A 23968-nucleotide genomic window follows, 5' to 3' on the forward strand; every position below is an offset into this window, starting at 1 on the left:
GGAGTAGACTTCTTTCATCTGTGGTATTTAAAGCAGAAAAGTGAACTTTAGATTCTCACCATTTTACTGCATCTGTTAAAGCAGTATTGGCTTTCAACAATGAAATGAGTATTCAGGCCAAGTGTCTCTGCAGAATTTCGGGCACTCCACGAACGGATAAAATTTCAATTGCAGAAACAAGAGAAAGTACCAGACACAAATGCACCACATATTACATTTAAGGAAAGACGGTGAAGTGGGCAGGTTATACCGTGGGAATAGGCAGCAGCTGGTGGCTGACCCCAGTGTTACGGCAAAGTCACTGACGAGGCCACAAAAAATTAAGAAAATTAGTAAGTAAAGTCTTTAAGAAACCCAGCCTTTAAGAAATCCATCAGGGCTGCTCTGTGGGCTAGCAGCAGGGAACCGCTAAGCTCTGGGCTCGGGCTCCAGGCCGGGTCCCTTGTTCCCAGGCAGACAGAGTTGGCAACAGCCCGTATTGCTCTCTGGTGGCCCCTCGGGCCAGAAAGAGGAGGTATATTGGCAGCCCAGCAGGGGAGCGGCAGCCAGCTCCCCTTGCCAGAAGTCAGGTTGCTACATCGGCGGTGAGAAAAAGGCTAAAGCAGGGCCCCTTCGATGCAGCAGGCACCAGGCTCGCGAGGAGAAGCATGGAACAGACCTGCGGCTGTGCCACTGCGGTGGAGAAGCCCGGGCCAGGTGGGACTCACCGGTCAGAGGCTGCCCGTCCTGCGGCGAGCGGTCAGGGGCCGTCGTTGCGGGGCCATCGTTGTGGGTTGGCGTGTGGCTGGGTGCTGGCACGGCCCCACGGCCTCACCCCGCAGCCACACGTGGATGTAGCTCATGCTCTCACCTGGCCGCAGCTCTTTGGGGCGCCCCGTGGAGGGTTCCTGAAGACATCTGTGCCTCGGCAGCTCCGGGGTCTGGAGCAGGCTGCAGCTCTGGTTTCGCCACGCACCGGGCTCCCTGCATTTGACTTTTCTCTTTCCACTGCTGTTCTGGACAGGCCTCCCGTTCATCCTTTCGCTTCATTAAAAGGGCTTCAGCCCCTCCTCCAGCATCTTAAAAGACAGTGCTGGGAAAGGCAGCAATGACGGGAGTGACAGACAGACCTGGAGAAACTACCGCAGCCTTTTTCTTAAAGCCCCTGCAATTACCTTCTTTCTAGTTGGGAATCTCTCTCAGTGATTATCTGGCTCTTCTGATTTTCATCAGCTGGAGAGCTGCATCTCTGGGATTATCCTCTCAGCATCCTTGCCTGCCCCTTAATGTCACAGGCTTTGGCCAGTTAGTCCAGTTATAGCTTCTCTCAATTCCAGCCTCATCCTCCTGCAAGAGTAACTCACAAATAAAGCAGGGTGGGAGTTTCCATGTTAACGTGCTTTTCTCGAGCCCTCGGGAAAGGTCCTGAACATGATTTCTTCCGCTTGGATGGAAAGAGGTATTCCTGTTAGAGCCTCCATGAAATTACAGTCTTTTTTTTTTTTTTTTTTTTTTTTTTTTTTATGAAATGTAAAACAAAGTAAATATTACCTTAGAGTCTCTTATTCGTGTTGCAATAAAACGAGAGACTTCCTTGGAAATAAGTTTTAAGACACAAGTCTTGTAATGTTCACATTTATTGGAGTGGAGTTCACAGCTGACCCGAGGTCTGGAGGGTTTGGAAGCAATAGCCTGTGTGAACTTCCAATTCTTCCTCCTCCAGCACAAGGTGCAAAACTGGACAGTTATTCAGAGACTTCCCCACCCTCTGTAAGCTTGTGTGCTCATATATCTCTCATGGTACATAAAGAATGACATATTGCAGTGAATCTGCTGAGAATAGCTTGTAAAATACATCATTATATGAATCAGCCTCATTAGAAGTCTCCCTTTCTCATGATTTAAAACAGACACAGTACTTGCAGCAGTGGAAACCAGTGCTTTTTTTTTTGCTTTTTTTTTTCTATTTTTTTTTCTCTGTTGCTGGCGTGTTGTGTTCAACCAAATGTTGAAACAGAAAAAAATAGTTCTCTGAACTTAGGGCCAGAATTAGAAAGCAAATACTGCATTACCCTGATGCCTCTCTGGCATAATTAAGGTCTCGGGTGTTTCTCTGGGTATATGACTTTCCAGCTTTGTTAATAAAATATTATTTTGCTCCTCTAAACAGCACAAAGCTGCATTCTTTGCATACTCCTAATCCCCCTGGCTCTGGACCCTATAACACCTCACATTCAGCATCCTCAGCCATTCCAGGCTTCTCTCCCCCAGCTGCTGCTGTGTTTATGAAGGGGATTATCCGACACGGTGCCTGTGATAGCAGGAGACAAGGCTCGGTGACCCAGGAGGCCTCTCTCAGTCCGATTTTATATAAGGACTGGCGTACCAGGTGCCTCCCAACCGCATGACTCAGACCCTGTTCAGACTGCCCCTATGCTGGTGCAAGCACTTGGAAATGAGCTCAACGGTGTCAGTGTTTTACCTCAGACAAGGCTACAGCAGATGCACGCCAAGTGACGCACCACAAATCGCAGCAGCCCTGGGCTAGTGGCCATATCATGCAGGACTCATGGCAGAAAAGGGATGCGTCTTTGCTCCAAGGCAATGAAACAGCCTCCTCCAGTCCCCTTTGCCCTCTGCGCTTAGTAGAGCACGCTGAAAAACTGCAGGTACAGCAACTTTTTACTGTTTCTCTCTTGTCACTTCAACATCAGGGAATGTATTGCTATTATTTCTTTCAAGCCCCAGCAACACACACTCTCTACAGCATGTTTTGCCTTATAAACCTCTGGCTGCACTCTTCTGAATAAAATGGATTTTTAATCAAGTGTGATAAGTGCAATTACTCAGATATCCTCAGTTCTGGCCTCCAGGTGCTCCCAACCCTGTAGCCCACGATCCCCGCCGGGATGTTCTGCCTTGTGGGCTTGTCACCAAAGAGCCTCATGTGCTGAACACCGTGGTACATTTTTGTCTCCCACCCAAGATATTGGGCCATGAACATCACCAAGGGTCTTGTCACGCTCAAGGCTAGGACATCACAACTTTGCAGGCAAGCTGTATTTATCTTGAGCATACTTTTTTCCCAGACTCTGCTCTGATTTTTGCAAAAGTAGGTCCAGACTTGCAGCCTGGAGGAGTTTTACTCGCAGAGGTGATAAGCAGCTTCTCCTGCTCTACCCACGTAAGCTTCCATGGAAAGCACCACTTGCTCTGCTGGTACCCATGGGCTTTAGACACTGACTTATATCCTGCAGTACCCTCAGACTGCTCTTGAACCTGGAGTGCCTTCAGGGTTGAGAACACAACCACGTCAGGCCCCACGGGGGTGTCTGAAGGCTAGCCATCAATATCCAAGTTAGGACATAAAGGACCTGCTGGGATGGTCAGAAGCTGAACTACCAGGGAGTGAGACAGGGCTGGGAGCCCAACAGCTGGGAGGAAACGAAGGACATCCGTCTCCTGTGCTCTGAACATCTGCTTGCCTTTTTTTTTTATATATATATTTATTTCCAGTAGAAAATAAAACAAATCCCTGATTTTCCTTGGACCTTAGTTTGGCTGTACTAGCTAACACCAATGGCTGGTGCTAAGGATTCAGCATAGTCAGAAGATAAAGAAGTCTGTGCAAAACCCCACATATGCTGTTCTACCCCAGCTCAGTCAGGTGGTGGCATTTCAGGGCACAGAACAAACAAATTTCCACTCTATTTCTAGCCTTGATCTTCTGTTCCCAAACATTTTCCTTATTTGTCATGACTTGAAGGATTTCTTTTTAACAGCAATTCACATAACCTTTGTGTCACCGCTGGTTCTGCCCTGACAGAAGCGGGTTTACTTCTCCTTATCACTCACTTCGTCTACCAAATGCCATTTGCACAAGACCTGTTGTGCTTTAGCTGTGGTTTTTGCCTTGAGGACTAGGCAGCCCTTTCAATGCCAGTCTTGCCTCCTTCCTCTTGGATTTGCTGGGGAGGATCTGGTTGCCAAAGCTGGGATTTCACGGCCGTGGTCTGACGGGCTTCCTATCAGTGCATACGAAAGAAGGGAGCACACAGCAACAGCTAAATGCCCCCTTCAAGGCTTCTCAGCTGGAACAACTGCTGCGGTTTGAAGTTGTTTTGTTAACTTCTTTGGCTAATTGATAACATCTGCATCTCGCCACCCTTTCTTGCGTCTCAGGCTACTTCCAAACAGATCAGATAGATAATGCTGCGGCAGATCTCGGTTTCTGTATTAGTGATATATTATTACACTTTCCGAAAATGGTATTAAAACCTGGGGGATGTCTTCAGATAATGCTTCCTTTATAAAGGTTTCTTTCACACAGTCACAGAAACAAGCCCAGAGACACTAATAAAACTTCAGGTTATTCATTTGGTGTTTTCCCTGCGATCATGGTCAGATAAAAAAAAAAAACTTTTGAAATATTTCACACTATTTTCCTCTCTTTTTCCTTACTATACTACCTAAGTTTAAAAATTACATTTAGGCTTTAAAATATTCGAGTTAGCTTTTATTTTTCATTATTTTTCATTATCCTCGTATTACAATAGAAGAATCAGGAACTGATACGTGTGATATTTTAGTAAATAAAGTCTTTGTATTCAAGATCGCTCTTGAAGTCTGGTAATACACAGTGACACCATATAGGTCCCAAGGAGACATTATGGTTGTAATGGAAATATCGTATATCTCATATCTCAGGTCTGATATATCAGCTCGGCCATAAAAAGAAACAGGATATTTGCAACTATATTTTAACAGGGATTTTGCTGTTACCATGAGAACATGGATTACTTAGAAATTTTGGTGAGAAAACTCTTAAATGGTTTCATCAGTGTCTAGTCCCAGGAGTGTTCAGTTCTTTCGCTGATATCGAAATAGCCATTAACGCAGTGAAAATCAGAAACTTATGAGTGTTTCATGGGTGTCTGACTGTACATCTCAGACTTAAGTCTCAGTACAGGTCAGATGGTCCCTTCTATCATATTTCAGGATTCCCAAGATCGAATCTGGGCTGTGCCTAGAGACAAATGTCAGCTATGAGTTCTCTATAGCTCAATGTTTTTCCATTTCTGGCTGGGCAGATGTTCCATCCTCCATCTCTCTGTTTCTAGTGGTGTTGCTGAGCAGGGCCCGGAGATGTCTGCAGGCCCTGTGATGTGCAGAGAGCTGATGTAAGCCAAGGCTCAAAGACTCGAAGTTGCTCAGCCAGCCAGGAGAGCCTCATGAAATTTCTTGTAAAAGGAATTTCTCAGGATTCAGAGAGACTAGTGCTACATAATCCTTCAGAAACAACATTTGACACAGGATAGGGCTATCCCCTTTATGAAGTCCCCAGAAGAACCTGAAAGATGCCATGAGAACTGTTATTACTGCAATTCTTTTATTTTGTGCCATTTCAGCATTGGTAACATCTACAAAAGAAATATAGATAAAATCCCAAACACAAATCTCTCATGACTTCACCTAACGCAAGCTCAACACATTTGGTCTTAATCTGAGTATCTGGGCTGGGATGAGTTCTGCAGAGCTGTAATAAAATAAATATTTTCCTGCACTGAGAATGGCTCAGCAAAAGGTTCAAAGTCAGGTCAGTGCAGAGTTCTTTACCCATGTTTTGCTAGACATGGAAATTTATCCTCACCTAAGGAGCTGTGAAAGCTCCACACTGGCTGGTGGAAGGGAAGGGACTTAAATCAAGTATCTCTTGCTCATTTTAAACATCAGATTCCATCAGAATTTGAGGAAGGCTAGGCAATAGGTACAGCCCCAGATTCTGGAAACAAAACCATTTCCACCAGAAAAGTTAAAAATAAATGAATGGGGGAATTTCCATAGAGCTCCCTTTCCTGCTCTGCCCCATTCAAATTGGATTGCTTACAGAAACAAAGTGAACAAGTGGCCTCGTTACAGCAGACTTGTCCCAGGTGAGTAAGTGCGAGCTACTCAACAATTAGCAATACAGTGAGAGCTCTTTTAATTGTATTTTTCAAACAAACACGAACCACCTGTTCTGCCATTTTCATGCAGGAACAAAAGGAAGCATGATTCACAGGTACATCATAAAAAGGAAGGCAGAGAGGTTTGGAAGGATGTTTGTCATTTTGCTGCAGCACGTGATAGAGCTTGAAAATTTAATGACCAGGTATTTTATGTCATCGTGTGACTGAGGCAGGAATAATATGAACAAATGAAGAATTCACTAAGGTTAGTGCTTTTCTGTTTTTTTTTTTTGTTTGTTTTGTCTTGTTTTTAATTGCAACGTCTGTTAGCATGCTATAGATGAGAAGAAGCATCCATCTTTTTGTGAGGTCATTCCAAAGCTGTCCCTGAAGAGAATATCATAGTACAAAAGCTCTCATTAGCTAGGTGACTCATGTCACCTTTTGTACAGTCAGGTGCTGTTGCAACTATATTGACATAATTCTCTTTTAAATTAGTGGGAATTGATTGTGAATTCCCGATATAAAATTCCACTTTTAAGTGGTAGTTCCTTGAAAGAATGTGATCTAATGTGTAACTTTTCTAAAGGTTGCTGCTTTCCTAGCATGAGAAGTGATCCATCCTCTACCTAACTGTACATTTGGTTACTGTCGGCTCTGTTTTGCTGGATAGAAATTCTGTATTTCTTGTTTCCAGGCCTACACTAGCCTATAAAAAGAACTCAAGTGTTTGACCAAACTTCTGAAGAGGACTGTAGGCTGAGCTAGACATGAATGCAGGAGTTCTAGTTCCAGGTCTTACATCTCTGACTAATTATTAATTGTTGTGAATCAGCCTTTGGAAAGGTCAGCCCTAAGCACCCCAGATTATCTCAGCTCAAAGCAATGGTATCAGGTGCTCCCTTGCAGACCCAGGTTAGCAAGAAAACCACCATGTGCTCATAGTGGAAGTAGATGATGCTCTGCACCTTGACCCAGAAACTTTACCACCCATTTAAATTCATCAAGTACAGTGAAAGTAATCTTATCCCTCTTGGTAGGCTCCAGCTCTCCTTGTCCCATGGCATGGTAGTTTACTGAGTTACTGCAGAGGCTGCTCCAGGAGGAGATGTCTCTCTTGGTTGAACTTACCACAATCATCAGCTGTGATGTCTTTTCAGAAGAGGACTTTTAAGGAAAGATTGAGACAAGTATGTATTGTTTGTTCCCTGGCTGCCAGTAGAGAGGCTGATGTGTCCTGTCCTTGCAGAAGCAGTGGCTGGTTAAGTGAAAGTATTTCTTTATGGCCATTGCCATTTATCCTTTCATTTTGAAGCAGCACTAATCTCTCTCCTTTTAGGGTGTGTCGGTACATTTACAGACTATGATAAGTTGCCCTGAATTGAAGGGTTTACAACCATATGTATATTTTTTGATTTTGGGACACATATAGATCATGTTAAAAACCAGAAGTCCATTGTTCAATCAATCAAGTTAATCCTGGTGCTCCTTGATAACTATAGCTATCGCATTTCAGAGTGATTTTACTGGATATTACTGGGATTACTTGTAGTAGCCACTCAGTCTAGACAGGGGTTTCTATTACAGTGAACACAGACAAAAGGGTAAGAAATATTAATGCCCAACATCCATTAACCATGCACAAACTGCATATCAGAGAGTGTTCACTTGGCTGTGGTTCCCCCTCCCTTTTGTGTATCTCTCAGGAGGGCACTGGCTTTTTTAATTAAAAAAACAGGTTGTCTCTTTAATTTTAAAGGAAAAGAGCTGCTTCTAAATCTTGCCATTTAGAGATACGGGGAATTAGAGATCTTTTGTTGGACTGTACCAATATGGAAAGGTCCATGTATTTTGGCTTGAGAGTTGTCTTCAGGATGGCCTGTCTCTTGTGGCCTCTCCTCCAAGTTGTGAGCAGAGTCGTGGTCATTCTGCTGATATGGACAGCTTAGAAACTCGGAGGATCTCTGAGAAACCTATCATTGTGAGAGTATGGTGAAATCAATCCCAAGACTGTCATCAGGGCCAGATAAAATTATACTATCCGTTGTTTCTGAAACAAAGCCACTTAGAATGAGAAGCACTCCAGGAATGCTGGTCCTTGAATAAATGTAATGTGGCAGTGACATGTAGTTCCCACCATCCCTAGAAGATAATTCTGCTGCAACTAAATTAAGGCAGTTGGCTGATTAAAATTAGACCTAGTTAACAGGGCACTGAGTGAGGTAATAAAGTTAAACTTTAAAGCATTTCAAACTCTCATTGTTATTCCACATGTTCAGGCTCATAACATATGGGCAAACATTGTATTTGCTGCTTAGACTGCTTGTTGTGTCCCAGATGTTATTTTGGGTATGTCATATTTCAAATTGTTGTCAAGTTGCCTCTGATAGCTAAACTTCCAGCAGGTCTTCCCAAGTACATTATGAGTTAGAGTAACAGTAGAAACACTTAAACACTTCACTTGCATGTTACCTGCTGTACTGTACTCACTTGCCCAAAGATGATGATGATCTCTTTTTTGGTGTCCTTTTAAGACTTTGGGAATTAAAAGCTAACTACCTTGCTGTTTGAAGGGTCTACAGATCCTGTGGAATCAAAATTTTCTAAACCTTTTTCCCCTTTAAACAGCACAAATCAGTATTTCCAGTTATATAGGAAGCTTGCAATTATTGCAAGATTACCTTAATCCCTGGGTGATGAGGTCAATTCGGTGCTATTTGGGTACACAAATCAAGATTTTCCTGCAAAACTTTGGATATAGGCCTAGGGAATGTGCTCTGCATGGCCACTGCTCTGAAACCACTTCTATATCTGAGAGTTGGCTTCAAAATGTTTGATTGCAGTGGGCACTGGGCACAGCCTGCATTGCTGTACCTGTCAGTGTCTGTCTTTCACTGTTCACCTCAAATCTTCCACAGTAAATTTGCCCATGACAAGAAGCCTTGTCTGCTGGTTGGCGAAGCTCAGCAGTGCCTTTGGTGGCTCCCAGGTCTTCTGTCCAGTCAGAGGAAATAAGTAGTGGAAGTGCCTTAATTAGTTAGTCCCTGTTGCTGTAACTCATTCTAATCTAATGCTTTACAATCCTAAACATTTTTTATATTGTGAGATGGGGGTCGTGTTTATATCCATGTCTTACAACATGGAAAAGGTGCCACCAAGAAGTTAAAGGTCCAAGTTTGTGTAAGTACCCAGTTCTCCGGGTCACTTTCCTCAGCAGTCGGTCTCTTAATGCAGTTATGGACACGTTGTGTTGGAACAGGGCGATGCAGCTGGACTCTTGTAAATTTTAGGCTTAAAAATGAACATACTTGTCTTGTTGTGTACATGTCTATCAGGATCCAGTAGCTGAAGGTCTGCTTGCCTTGCTACACCTCCTCGCTTGAACTTTCATTTCATTTTTGGCTAATTCCTGCTGACGTTCACACCTGGTTGGTGGACAGGGTCGCTGTTTTCAGACTTGCTGAGGAAGTTGGAAATGCTGGAGGCTTCTGATGCATGGTCCTCTGTGATCCCTTCTCTCTTGCCTGCTGCTCACTCCAGGAAGCTTGGCTCTGTGGGGTCGGAGGATGACCAGAACCACTGGGAACCACCCATGGTGGTGTGGGATGAACTGTTGGGCAGGATGATGAAAGTCCTGAGATTCTCTGTGCATTTCCTGACCAATATATGCTTCTTGATAAATCCATTGCTTGACTGTGCTGTTGCCTCCTTCAGTCCCTGCTTCCTGGCTGCACAGCTCAGCACTGGATTCAAGAAGCAAAATCTTTTTCAGACCTAGAGACAGTCCAGGGCTGCGTTGATTTACATGGCCTGAGATAATGGCCTCAGACTGTCCTTTGAGGTTTCCTGTATTTCTTTCATTGCTTCCCAAATGCCACTCAGATTCCTGCAACCTGAGCAATCAGTGGTACTGTACTGGAATTGTTAACTTCAGATTAAACCTCTGTTAAACTTTGCTGGTGGTGTGGACATCTTGGTAGTTACAAAGTATGAAGGAGATAATCTGTGGGAAAGGCTGGCTGATGGCATTTCATTAGCCATCTGGCTGGGAGATCCTGATCAACTTTACTTCAACAGTGTTTCACGAACTGTAGAAGTTTAAATGATAATTAATAACAGCATTCATCTCAGCTATTCTCTTGGTGAAGCTCTTGCTCTAACGTTGGCTTTCAATGAAGATATGCCATTGTAAGCTTTCATTTTATACAAAGAAAAATGCTTTTAGAGTTCCAGATTTAGAAGCTTTTACAGAGCTTAATAAAAATTCCCTTTTTGGGCAAAGTGCAGTTGACAGCTGTACTGGTACTGATGGTTTCTATTTAAAAACATGTTCCTTTCATTTGCTGCATCTTGCAGCTGCTGAGAATCTTCTGTTTTGCTTCCTCTAAGTTTCCCTCTCTTACCACCTCGCAGGCATTGGAATGAGGGGCCAAGTGCCTGGAACAACACCAGTGGAGAGAAGCTGCTTTTAATTTCTTCCTCCCTTGACTCAGCTCTCTGTATTGATGTGGGAAAGATCTGGACAAGTACCAGGTATTTGCATTATAGACTTGTTGGGACAGAGGCTACTCATCTTGAAGTTGTGCATTTCCTTGAACAACAAGGCCCTACACCATCAATACCATCAGTAACAGTGGTGCTATGGGACTCTGCTAAAGGGGTGTGCATGTGTCCATCCAAAGAGAGCTTGTTTTCTAACATCCGCCACAAAGTCTTCATGTTCTGTATGTAGCAATTATGAATGCTGTTAATTTAGACTGACACACAGACACAGACTTCTAGGTTGGAAGAGACCTCAAGATCGAGTCCAACCTCCGACCTAACACTAAGCACTCCACTAAACCATATCGCTAAGCTCTACATCTAAACGTCTTTTAAGGACCTCAAGGGATGGTGACTCCACCTCCCTGGGCAGCCCGTTCCAATGCTTAATAACCCTTTCGGTAAAGAAGTACTTCCTAACATCCAACCTAAAACTCCCCTGTTGCAACTTTCGCCCATTCCCCCTCGTCCTGTCACCAGGCACGTGGGAGAACAGACCAATCCCCACCTCACTACAGCCTCCTTTAAGGTAACTGTAGAGAGCGATAAGGTTGCCCCTGAGCCTCCTCTTCTCCAGGCTGAACAAGCCCAGCTCCCTCAGCCGCTCCTCGTAAGACTTGTTCTCCAGACCCCTCACCAGCTTGGTCGCCCTTCTCTGGACTTGCTCGAGCACCTCCATGTCCTTCCTGTAGCGAGGGGCCCAAAACTGAACACAGTACTCGAGGTGCGGCCTCACCAGAGCCGAGTACAGGGGGACAATCACTTCCCTAGACCTGCTGGTCACACTGCTGCTTATACAGGCCAGGATGCTGTTGGCCTTCTTGGCCACCTGAGCACACTGCTGGCTCATATTCAACCGACTATCAACCAATACTCCCAGGTCCTTCTCGGCCAGGCAGCTTTCCAACCACTCATCTCCCAGCCTGTAACTCTGCTTGGGGTTGTTGCGCCCTAGGTGCAGGACCTGGCACTTGGCCTTGTTGAACTTCATACAGTTGACCTCAGCCCATCGCTCCAGCCTATCCAGATCCTCCTGCAGAGCCTTCCTGCCCTGATAGGCAACTATATGCCTTCCTTGACTGATAGGCAACTATAACCAGAGTTAAGATGTACTAGTCTGGCAAAAAGCCACGTGAATTTACTGGGTAAAACCTCTGTCTGAGGAGTCCAGGACCTGGCTCATCCTCCTGTTGGTTTTCTGGATGCCCCTTGCTTCTAGGAGGCAGTTAGCAATGTGAAGAAAAGGCAATCATGTTAATCTCCTGCCTAACTAGTAGCTGGATCTCTTTACCAGCTTAGCACTTCTGGGCCATATATCCATGTAGGAACCCCAGTTGTACTTCTTTTTATGTGTATTGACTTAGTGGAGTGCAAACATGTTAAAAAGTTCACTTTCTCCTTTATACGAGTCTATAAAAAAGCTCTTAAAATGGAGTCATAGGGTTTCAATGAGACAAATGAATGATCAGCCGAGAGCTAGCAGTCCTTTCCGATGGATTAGGTGCTTTACTGTGAGGAATGGTAAGATGCTAATCAGCCTGGAGAGTTTTCATGCCTCCAGCACTATGTAATGACACGAAATATTACGATGCCTCCAAGTTATAATGGAATAGGCGGGTAGGATGCAGTAATAGGTATCACTCATGATATTTGATTCCAGTTAAAACTACGTTTTCGAGTCTCTAGGCAGCAGATATTTCTTATGCATTTATGGGAATTTGAGTAAAACTAAACATACGCACACTAGCTTGGAAATTTTTCTAACAGTTATTTGGGCACAGTAATGTGTAGAAATAATTGTAAACACATGCACAAGTAGATCAGTGTGTGTTTTCAGTGACTACTTTTGGGAGAAATAACACATTAACGTATTTTCTGAATTTTGCAAATGCACTGCAAGATTGCAGCTCAATAAACCTAACTTTATATGTTCTTTTAAACTGATGACACGGTATTATATCAAGATGTTTTCCAGTTGGGATTTGGGAAGCTGTAAGACATGACAGAACTGTTCGTAATCAGACATTTCAGCACAATTTTTGACTCACACGGAGCTGATCAAAAATCAGCTCTCCGGCAAGGAACGGATCTGTTTACAAGACTTACTGTGGAAGGGATCGATCCCACTGCCAGGGCAGTAAAACACATCCACTGCAATCGCACAGGAGCAGGTCACAGCTTACCAGAAGGAATCACTTACTGTACAGAACTGTTACACTTCATTTCTGCACACTGAGAAATCTTGGGTTATGTCCTGGAACTTATATTTGCAGGGACGTTTATGTTCCGTGTTGGTCACTGAGATCACAAACATGGTCAATCAGTGAGAAAAGAAAGAAAACGGAATATTTCACCTGCTTCCCCCCAAACACCCAGGAGTGGTGGTGCTATTTTGGGGAGAGAAAGAGAAACACGGAAGTGTTTGGAAACAGTCCCCAGATAGCTCTATTTCTAGAGGCTTTCTACAAACAAACATGGGTGAAAACAGGAAAATTTCACTACAAGCACCACAAAGATGCTTTTCTTTCCTCTGCTGGAAGCTCCTGGAGGTTTTCACTTTGAGTACTGCCTGCTGAGCTTTGAAAGGATGCACTGAGCTAGTGCTGAGGTTTGCTAATGATGAGGCTGGAAATGGTTAACTAATGCTGCTCATGGGGCTAGAAGATCAACATTCATCCCTGGCACAACTCTTTAGGAATTGTGCCAGGAACCAGTAGCTGAACTTCTCCCTAAGAGCAGAGGACAGCACAACTAAATGCCTGGAGTCTTAAATGGTTGCTCGTTTGTCAAGGTGACACTTGTGGTCTTGCTGAAGCACGAGCTGAGAGACATCTCTGTTACCCAAAGAAATGTGTAACCAATGGAGCTTGAGCACTTATGTTGTTGTTACAATAGCAAACGTTATCTACATAATTACAAAGTTATGTTCTGATAGGGATTCTTATTTAAGCCTGTTACATGCTCCAGCAAAGCAGAAAATCCCTTACTGAGTACCGTTAATAATGGAGCATTAAGAATACACTGTTTTCTTTCCTTGCTTTATATACATCTATTTATTTTTCAAATGACTGTATTTTGGTACTTTCTAGGATTTCTCTCCTGGGTGCTGGAAAGGTCTTTCCCCTGGACCTGACGACAAGAGGCAATGTCACTGCAAATGTTTCTGGTAAGGTTCCCTTTGCCTTTCGGGGACTGGCTCTCTCCCTCCCACCAGGGTCTGTGAGGGTCTGGGATTAGGATTTAGCTGGGAGACAAAGTGTGGGGAGTTCGTCAACCCTGGAGGATGTGCGTGGCCTAGAAGAGCCCGATAAATTTCAGAGAGGTTTTTCTGTAAGGATTAAACTGAGCTTTCTTGTGCAGAAATTCGTGTTATGGTGCCAGAGGACTAAGATGCCCCTAACTTGTGTAAAGTTTTAACTTTCAGGTAGTGCTGTGTGGAGCCAGGAGCTGGAATCAGTGATCTTTGTGGGTCCCTTCCAACCCGATACACTGTGATTCTGTTCTGTGATTCCTCTAGCGATCGAATTAGTAGAGTCCAGCGAGGTTAGCAGAGTCATGGATGTCCCAAGCATGGACCCCACCCAGGCAGCGCTCCGGTGATGGTGGTGGTGGGGATCTCCTGGGAGTTCTCCTCAGGGGCTGAGCGACTTTGTCAGGCAGGCAGATGAGCGGGGTCCTTGCAGCTGCTGGTGAGCCTCCCCCAGCAGCATCTGACCTCCTCAGCCTCCTGAGCATGGGCAGCCAGCCCGGCCCTCCCCAAACAGGCGGAGTAAAGGTGCAGCATCCTAGCGTGCTGGCCTGTGATCAGTTTGGGAAATACGAAATATGCTGCTCATGGGCAGCAGAGGCATTGGCAGAACAAACAGCCAATAATAATAATAAGCCTCGATCAATCAGGCTTTGCGTGCTGAGCCAGTGGGAGTTTGTACCCAGCAAGGCTGAGGAACTGCTCCTCCACGTAGAGCTGTGTGTAGCTGTGGGCAGGCGTGTTGGAGAAAGCCACCCGAGGGACCCACTTTCCCCCAGGGATCCCCATGCTGCAGAGCCCTGTATTTGGGGATGGTTTAGCAGGCTGCGCTGTACCTATCCTGCTTCAGGTAAGTTCCTGCTAGGATGCATCTTCCCCGCGCTGTGGGAAACGAGCTCGTCTTGCCAGTTTTAAGGCACAGCAGTAAATTAAGCAATGGAAAAAGGACCCAGAGTCAACCCCTTTCCTGGGCTGGGCACTCAGGGAGCCGGTAAGTGTAACACTAACATTACCTGGCTTTATTACGAACATGTGCATGCTCAGATTTAAGGGCCAGTGGCTAGACTGAGCAAGCATTTAGTGCGAGTGGGAGGAGGGAAGCATCTATTTTCTTGTGCCAATACAAAGGATGAGTAATTACTCCAGGAACAGCTGTGGTGCCCCTGAAACTACAGAAGACCAGCTGATTCCTGCCATGCCTCCCCAGCCAAGAGGCAGCACCTGAGGCCTGCCAGGTAAAAGCTGGGCTCTGTGCTTTGTCCAAGTCCTTAGAACTCCACTTGGAGGGAAGTGAGCAGGGAACAGGCTTTGCTTCACTGCTTAAAGAGTTACTCAAAAAGGAGGAGGGGAAAAAAAATACCTGGGAGAAATATTTCAGTCCAAAGTAATATTTACTTGGGTGCTTAAAACTTTGTAAAATGCCCCGGAGGTCACGAGCCATTCATCCTGCTGTGTATTTCTCTTTAAGAAGGTGCTTGTAAGTAGTACTGGAACACATGTGTGATGAGGGGTTGCCATGGCAAACAGGTTTTGGCACTGTTTAAGACAGAGTTTTATTACACAGCAGAATAAATAAGCATGTTAAAGCCGCATACAGTAACTTGTTGGCACATACATTAATGCTCCCAAGGGTTGCAATAACTTAAGCACCCTCCCTTTAAACATTTTTCAGTGTTTTTTCTTTTTTTATTGACTACATGCATTTAGTATTAGGGCTAGGAATGTCCCATTTCCACCCCCTTTTGAAGTGAGTAATTGAGGCAAAAAAGGAGGACTGTCTAATAAATCATAAAGGCCCATTGTACCCAGACAAGAGGGACGATTTTTCCTTTCCTAACCTGCGTGAGGATAAGCCAGCATGAGACCCGACTGCGTGCGAAATCCCAACCTGCTCCCTCTAGACGTAGGAGTAGATTGTGTTTATACTTCTGATAGAGCCGAAATGATCAGAAATAGTTTCACACCGTTTTCTGCAGTTTCTGCCTTGCTGTTTTGTGCCAAGCCAGCCTCCCACCACATCACAGCAGCGAGGTAGTTACTTCAGCTTCAGCACTTCTTGAACTACCTGTTCGGTTCCATTTGGCTCCCAGTTTGCACCAGTGAGTCCCCAGCAGGTCTGGAAATACTCCCAGCTCCAGGGAAGTGCTACAGGGAGGCGAAAGGCAAATCTGGGCCTGTAAGAGGGCTCAGGCTCGTGGTGCTCTTAAAGGTGAACATAAATTACTCTTTATAATGAAAGCTCTGGTTTAAGAAGAGTTATTAGTGTATTAGGCTGGGCTTTATTAGCTCAGAGCTTTCAGAGCCATGTGGGAGGTGTGACACTGGCTCCCTCTTCTGTGGGAAGCAGTAACCTTTCTGCGTGGAGAACTTTAAAGCTGCCAAAAGCAGGCAAAGCCCACAAAATCTCCCCCATCTCCTCCCACCTCGGTTACACTGGCATAAAAGCACATTAGTGCAGACGTGATCAGATAATGCCTGGTTGTAAGGCCAGTGGCACAGCCCTGCCTCCTCTCCTGGGGAGTGAAGGATGGTGGAAGCCTTCAGCAGAGCTGGCAGTAACCGTTTCCTGTTAAAAAGTGGGGAATTAGCAAGAGTGATGGGCCCAATTCTTTGTTTTATTGGTGAGTTGGGCAGTTTCTGGTGAAGGGTGACAAAGTAGAGATGCTCACCTGAAAAAGATTGCGGTCAGTACTGGCTGCTTTTATACTCAGAAGTCAAATGCTTTGCATGCTCCCTGTGTTTTTAGGATGAGGACTGTAATGTGTTTTACTCTTAGGGCCCTCTTTGCCTCTCACCATCCTACCAAAATGAGCCCGCAGCCATCAACGTGACCATCAGAGCTGCTCATCTCTCCTAAAGTTTTTCTGTACGCTCAGCCATTGCTGAACCACGCCTGAGCTTCATGAAACGGGAGGGGGGGAAAGAAAAGTTGATTATTTTAAATGAAACGTACACATTTGTAATGCTGCAGGCTGATAGGCTCATTATGAGAAATAATAAGAGAAACCATGAGGGAGGGATATTGTGTGGAGAGAAAACGAAAAAAGAAGGGAGGTGATTTTTTAGGTGGTTTTTTAGGCCTAGAAAGGTGTCTCCTGGGCATAAGCGGAGCTGAAGAGCTACCACTTCCTTCTGGTTGTTTGGATTTGCTTGCAATTAAAGCCTAGTGGAGCTGTCAGGGGCTGTTGACAAATATATTATAGCCAACTTAGGCTAAGCAAGAATTACTTAAAATTAATCCATCCCTGCACAATATTCCTGTTTCACTTCAGAAGAATGCGCCAGGAGGAGTAAGTACAATCCTGACAATGTTCGGGGAACCTCCTCAAGGTGGAAATTTGCAAATAGGGGTACTGTAGTATGTAATGAGAAGCTGCAGGGCTTTCAATTATCCCACAGTCTGTCTCTTTGCAACTTGACTGACAGCTAATTATGCTGGTGCCATTTTTTTGGCAGTGGAATTTAATCTCCCAGATGGAAAGCAAATCAATCTGCCCATCACTGCAGCTGAGGCATACTTTGGCTCAACTTTAATTTATTCTCCGAAGCCTAAGGAGGCTAGTCATTTCAAGGTGCAGAAATATCAAATTTCTTCTGTTAGCCAGGCTGGTGAGAAGGCGGGGAAGAGTTGGGATTTCGTAGGCTACGCTGTGAAGCGTTGTCGCTCCTTGCTCTGTATTAGGGAACGGCGGTATCATCTCCCCTTGATTCCTGTCCGTGGTGTCTGACAAGGAGGAAGCGTTTATGAGCTGGGTGCTAGTGATAATGGTTAAACATGAGTTGTGGAGGCATTAAGTAGGATTCGATGGAGGAATGAACTAAATCTCTGAAGAACTCAATACAAAAAGGAATTGGTGGCAATTTTCAAGCGCTTTAGCCAGTGTGCAATAGCCCGGTTCCCATTGGGTTTCACGCCGGGGATATAAATACAATCCTTCTACTTACCTGCACTCTTCAGGCCTATCAATTATGCTGCTCCCTCTGGGTTGCCACTGCAGCTTTAGGTATTACCATCCTCTGTAAAACCACCACGGAGCACAGTATGTCACTAGTTACCACAGGCTACAGACCTGATCTTCGAGTGCCCGGGCACCTGCAGCTCCTGTCAATGCTGTTATTCAGGCTAGAAAACCCAATTTTAGCTAGGATCAAGGGGAAGAGAGCTCACAAAAACTTGGTGTTAACACAGGGAAATTGGAGCCTTGTTTTTCTGCAAACTTCTGCTTGTTTGGCTAACAAGGCATCTTCTCGCTGTTTCAGCCTGTGTGCCTCTGTTCTGTGCTTTATCTTACCTTTTGGTGTACTCTCTCTGAATTCTTAGCTTCTCAGATTCATCAGATGTCTGGAGAGAAACAAAGTGCCTGCCTCCTTTTTATTGAGGAAAACTATTTCTAAAAGTGCTCTGCTCAGGCCTGGTGTGTCAGATTCCAGCCTTCCTCGCGCTTGCACAAATACTTTGTCAACTTCACCATGGTATGTCTGAATGCTGAAGGACTAGAAGCTCTCCCTTCTAGCTATTAATATCTTCATATTTTCATATAGTGCTTATAATCATGCTGATGCTGTTCCTAATGAGTCATAGAATGATATTTTGTAATTACGATAAGCTTGTACATAAGCAGCATTTGTTCTTGGCAAAAAAGCCCCAATACATTTCTGTGCTTCCCATGGCCCACCTTTACTGGGATCAGCCTTTGCTCGGCCACCTTGCTTTTACTGATGCCCCCTCTCTGTTGCAGGGCAGGATGAGCTGAAGCAGCCTGGGTCATACCCAATGTCCAGGGCATGTCTAAGAGCAGTGGGGAGATCTCAGTCCGGGTTGTGGGCTGGATGCCAGTGCTAGGAGCCTGCTTGTACCTCTGACTCTGCCAAAATGCTACATCCAAATTCTGAAAAGTTGAGAAAGGAGCTGAAGCAAATGCAGCAAGTTTTGTTAGTGAATCTTAAACTAATCATGAAGTAGGGAGGGCTGATTCGAGTGGAATGTAACATGAGACCCAAAGTCTAACCTGTCCGTCACTGCACTAATCATCCAGAAGACACATCTGTGCTGCTGTTCCTAAATAATCTGCCCTCCTCAAACTCTTTTAGAAAACTAAAGGTTACACAAATGTTGTTCATTGCTTCCATTTTGGGGTGGGGTGGGATGTGGGGGCTGGACTTCAGGAAGCAAGGACCCAAAGAGGCAGAAGAGCTGCAGCATGAATGTGGGCTGTTCGTCTGCAGAGGTGGGGGCAGGGGAAAGACCCCAAATTTGCATTTTTGCTTACTTCCTCTCTAGGGCAAAGTAACACTTCTGTCAGCAGCTAATTGCTTCTAAAACCCAGCCTGGCAACCTGACCATGAATGTGGTAGGGTAATTATACCTGCTTAACTAATCACACAGGCTGTCAACTTAGGATGAGAAAAGCAAGCTTTGGGAGGATGATAGCCTGCAAAATCAGAGCAAACTGCTAAAGTTACATGACTTTTGATGCACTCAAAATTCATTGTAATACTGTTCTTTCTCTTCCACAGTGGAAAAAGTCTGGACTAAAAGCAGAATAGTAGTGGAGAGCAAGATTTGAAGCAGTTGATTGAAATTGCTACTGGCAACAAAATGCTTTTAACCTTTTAAAGTACTTGAATTGCTAAAGAGAGGACAGTGATTTTAACTGTTGTTGTCAGATAAGATCCCTAAAAGTCTTACCAAGAGAAGAACAAGCTGTAAAGGTACTTTGACTGAGACTTTCTGTATGTGGCCCTCCTGAAGTGTGATTATTTTTTGCATGGAGCTTGCACACTTAACTATAACAAACAAAATGCCAGGAAGATTCCCAAAGTGGTATTGTCTTGGTCGCAGTACATGTTAGCAGGAATTTCCTCTGTTTTCCTTGTTATGCATGTAACCAGATACGTTGTTTTTTAGGTTCTTCACCATATGCCATAATCTACTCGGGCTGCACCATGTGGCTGAGCTCAAGCTTGTTGCAGGATCTTTGGCTTCTGCTTTCCTGACAAAGCCTGCTGGATTTCAGGACCTCAGAGCAGCAGTCTTCAGGCTGTGGGAAACGTGGGTGAGTGCTGACTGGGAGGCAAGGCCGTGTCAGAGACCACCAACTCCTCCTCTAGGCAAGCTTCCCCTGCTCCAAGTGCAGTAGGGACCAGCTGGGCAGCAGTTCAAGGTCACTTTCAGAGCAGGCTGGGTCAAAGCAATGGAATCACAGTATTTACTGCAAACACCAAGGCTTTGTGAGCTTTTCAGTGAATGTTAGGAAGGAGGAGGAAGCTCTGATATTTGCACAAAAGGAGAATACAGTGATGCTGCCTATGAAACTACCTTCAAAATTGCCAGCAACTTTAAACAGGAGCAAAAGATTATGAGTTATAATGAGAACAGACTTCCTGAAAGCTCTTAGGTTGGGGCCCTGCCCACTGTGAGCATGGCCTTGTCCCTTTTTTTCAAGACACTGTAAGAAGCACTGATAAGTGTTTCTGTTCACTGTGGGATGTGATGCTGAGAACTGAGATCCTCACCAGGTGGGAGCTGCTCATGGGTCTTTATTGGCAAAAGGACCTGGATTCAAACAAGGCAAATTGCATGTCACAAGCAATCCAATGGGAGCAGTGGAGCTATTCGTGGTGCCAGTGGGTGAATAAGCAGAAAAGATTTGAAGCCAGGAGAAACAAGTCCACGTAATTCAAATTGCATTACAGTTTGCTTCAGGATCTTTCTTACTTGAAAGACAGAAGTTGCCATCCCTTCATTTCGTGTAACAGTGTAAAAGTCAGATTTGTTAAATACCATGGGGTGTTGTACTTTTAAGTACTTTGAAAATACACCTGATCAAACACTTCTCATGTAATTGACAAAAAGTTTTGGGACTTAAAAAGACTTTACACATTACAGTAAATTCTACAGTGCAGAGAGACCAAGAAGCTGTAATTTGTTGGGTACACGGTTTGATGTGTACACTCCTGTATTAAAAATGCCCTTCTGAGCTTAAAAACTCAGGGCCCTTTTCACACCATGTGTTTCCTTGTGACCCTCATCCATGCTTCTGCCTACTCTTCAATCCTTTTAGTGACACCTAGTGAAATTTGTGGAAAGTGCAGCATGCCTTTCACAATTAAATGCTGAAGTACTGCATCTTAGTTATTGCCACTTAACCTGCTGCCATTAAAGACTGATACCAGATGCACTTCGGCCATTTAAAAATTAAGTTTGCATTCGTAGTATGGTCAAACACCTTACATGTTTGATGCATGGAGTTAACTTACTCTCTGCTCCTCTTAACTTTGTGTACGTGTTTAGAACTGCACTGTTATCTTAAATCGTCTTCTAGTATTGTCACTGTTGTTCCTCTGGAGCACTCCACTGGAAACTGCAAGTATTCCAAATTCTGTGCAAAAAACCAAACTCTTGCAGGAGCTTAAACTACATGTTTTTAATATTTGATATTCAGGATACATATACTGAGTCCTGAGCTTACTTGTAACAGTCAGTCAAATTTTGTCCACTCAGTGCTCTGGATCAACCCAGGATGGATGTGAAGCACTCTTTCATCAGCAAATGAAATTTTCTGTAGAAATGGAAAACGTATGCCCACTATATAGAAAGTAGGCTAAAGACTTCAAAGGAAGAGCTTCCTCTTCAGCGAGAGCATTCATATGCAATAGCTTTTGAACATGTAACCTCTTCTTTCTCAGAGTACAAAAACAAGTGGCTTCCGTGAGGTTTATGTTGGTATGGATTTCAGCTGTGCAAACTATATGGCAACCAGTACAAACTGGGCTCATAAAGATTTGGAAAAAAAATAGAAAAAGGCTTCAAACAAGCCAATATTCAATGATTGGAACTAGTTCAAAAAAAAAAACCCTAGGCCTTACTTGATATAAAAGGCTTGGACCTCTCAAAATAAACAGCCAATTAAGTCAGATTCTGAACAGGAGGATCTGAAGCACCAACAGGAAAGTCTGAATGCTCACTGCAGAAAGTTCAGTTGTGTCACCGAGCATGTAGTCATCCAGCCAGTACATGTAAGATGCCCACCATCTCCAAACAAGCTTCCAGGCTGCTAGTTCAGATCTGGTGTTTCATCATCCTTCTCCCAGCTACCTTTTCAGAAGTTATAAAATAAAGACTTAAGAGAAAAATTAAAGTACACTGACAGCAACAGTTCAAACATTTTACTAAATCAATTCACATGATTTCAAAATTGTAAATATAATTAAGAACAACAGGGTTTCTGTTATCTTTTCTTCCAGATTTATCATTAAGACAATAAACAAACACAAATTAGGTTTATAGCATCTGTTCTTTTAAAAAATGAAAGGAACGCCACTCAATGTATTGATAAAGCACCACAACACAGTTACAAAATAGGGTTGGCCTGTTTCTTTCACAAGTAAAAGACTACATATTCCTAACAGCTTTCTGCTTCAACCATACTTCATTAAAATAAAACTATAAAATCTCCTAGATTACACTAAGTTCAGACGATGCCTGGTATACAGTGCATTAACAGCAGTAATGCCAACTATCAGTGCCAACATAAAACATTTTAGAAAGTAAAAAACAAAATAAAACTAAAACAAATCCAAAAAAACCACCTTTATTTCCCTCGATGAGCAAAATTTAAAATAAGGGATGTTCTGCTTCACAATGAGTTAAGGATTTGGGGGAAGAAGATGGGTAGAAGGGAGCTGGTACTGTGAAGGTTTCTATGCTTAGTTGGCATCTAGTTTGGCCATTTCCTGCACGTATATCCCTATACTCTCACTGTCAAAGAGCACGAAGTACACCGTCTTGATTGAAGAGGACATTGTTGACACAAAATAGCTGGAGATGGCTTTCAGGATCAGCTGGGCAGCTGTTTGCTTTGGGAAACCATTTCTAGTAAAAGAAACAGAAAAAAAGAAAGGAAATCAAGACCTGCTGAACAAGCTTTTGATGGTGTAACCTTGCAGGGAAGGCTCAGTCTTTTCTCTAATGCAGCGCAGTAAATAAAGCTACAAAGCTAGTGTTTACAGTCTGAATTAGAAGCTACAAAGTTGTTTGTTTAAGCAAGACTTAAAATGTTCAAACAGAAGAAAGCATTCCCAATACATGAACACAGAGTCCACACACGTTAATGTGTTGAACCTTTCACCATCCGAAGGCTCAATTATTCTCATTTAACAGACGAGGAAACCAATGGCCAGTCAGCCTGAAGTGTTCAGGAAACTGCATATACCTTAGAGTTACAGAGTCAAACCCATCGTGAAAGTAAACCAATCCCTGAAGAAAAATAAAAAGGGACCTGGAACTTGGTATAACAGCAGCATGAGAGGAGAAAACAGAAAAACCTTGCTGCTTTCTCAGATGACTAAACTGTGCATGGCCGAATTTCAAAGCTGAGTACGTAGCCTAGGAACTCTGCTTACAGTTTTCTTTCCTCATTTCTCTCTTGTAGCTCTTGTCTGAAAGTTTCATCTAATGTTAGAACAGGCCAAGCACAAGTAGAGCAGTCTGAACAAAGCCATGACCTCAACTATGAAAAAGTTTTACAGGTCATGGCAAAAGCCCCAGATTACACCTGGTACTGGAATGTGGTCTAAGCTTTGCTGCCATATTACTCAGGAAGTGCTTCTGCCCACCAGTGGGTGGTTTTGCCCTCGTCAAAGTCTGAGCAATCCCCAAGCCGCAGTAAAGTACACGGAAGTAATCAGTCTGAAGGTGATGGGATGCCACCCTTCTGTTAAGAGCAGGACCCAACAGAATTTGAAGAGGCTGTTGAACATCATTTGGTTGACTGACATGCACTTACAGATGCACGATAGTCAACACTCCAAGTAATAAAGTGTGCATTTATGCAAATCTTTCTTAGACAAAGGAGATACTAAAACCACTTTCACGTGTATTTTCAATACAGAGTGGCAGAGATGGATAGTGACTTAACAGTTCTAAGTTTGACAAGTTTTCATCTTTTTTTATCCAAAAGGATTGGTAACATTTAATATATTCTTTCATTTAAGCCAACAAAAATATGTTACACTGTCCTATAATATTGGGAAATATTATTGATAATTTAAAAATTACACAGATAGGTGAGTTTCTGAGTTTTCTCAGCAATTCGAAGAAGCTGGACTAAATTCACCTCTGGTGTTAACAGGTGCAACATGACAGCATTTGCTCACTGAAGCACCAACCTCTGCTAATAAAACGCTGTTGTACTCTCCCTCTCATTACACGCTGCAAGACACAAAATGAGAAAGGCAATTGCCTGTGTCA

The 23968-nt window shown here is 43.9% G+C and overlaps 1 protein-coding gene and 1 long non-coding RNA gene across 17 annotated transcripts in view; one reads left to right on the forward strand and one right to left on the reverse strand.

Annotated features, from left to right (window-relative positions):
- The first annotated feature begins 6053 nt into the window (after positions 1–6053).
- Positions 6054–22267, forward strand: LOC121077765. 4 transcript variants are annotated; one of them, XR_005824299.1, is made up of 6 exons: positions 6054–6192; positions 7088–7117; positions 10341–10460; positions 13559–13635; positions 18038–18189; positions 19625–22267. It is a non-coding gene; the product is annotated as an uncharacterized LOC121077765 (long non-coding RNA). The 4 variants fall into 4 exon arrangements; XR_005824300.1 differs by lacking the exon at positions 7088–7117 and adding an exon at positions 14863–14951; XR_005824297.1 differs by lacking the exon at positions 7088–7117.
- Positions 21871–23968, reverse strand: part of LOC121077764 (core histone macro-H2A.1) — a 46249-nt gene continuing 44151 nt past the window's right edge. For all 13 annotated transcript variants that reach the window (XM_040573252.1, XM_040573253.1, XM_040573247.1 and 10 more), the window contains one exon: positions 21871–22591. In XM_040573252.1, the coding sequence (XP_040429186.1) occupies positions 22426–22591 (166 nt within the window). In that variant the 3' untranslated portion in view covers positions 21871–22425. The remainder of the gene's footprint in view (positions 22592–23968) is intronic.

The sequence above is a fragment of the Cygnus olor genome, chromosome 14 (genome assembly GCF_009769625.2).
Source record: "Cygnus olor isolate bCygOlo1 chromosome 14, bCygOlo1.pri.v2, whole genome shotgun sequence".
Lineage (NCBI taxonomy): Eukaryota > Metazoa > Chordata > Aves > Anseriformes > Anatidae > Cygnus > Cygnus olor.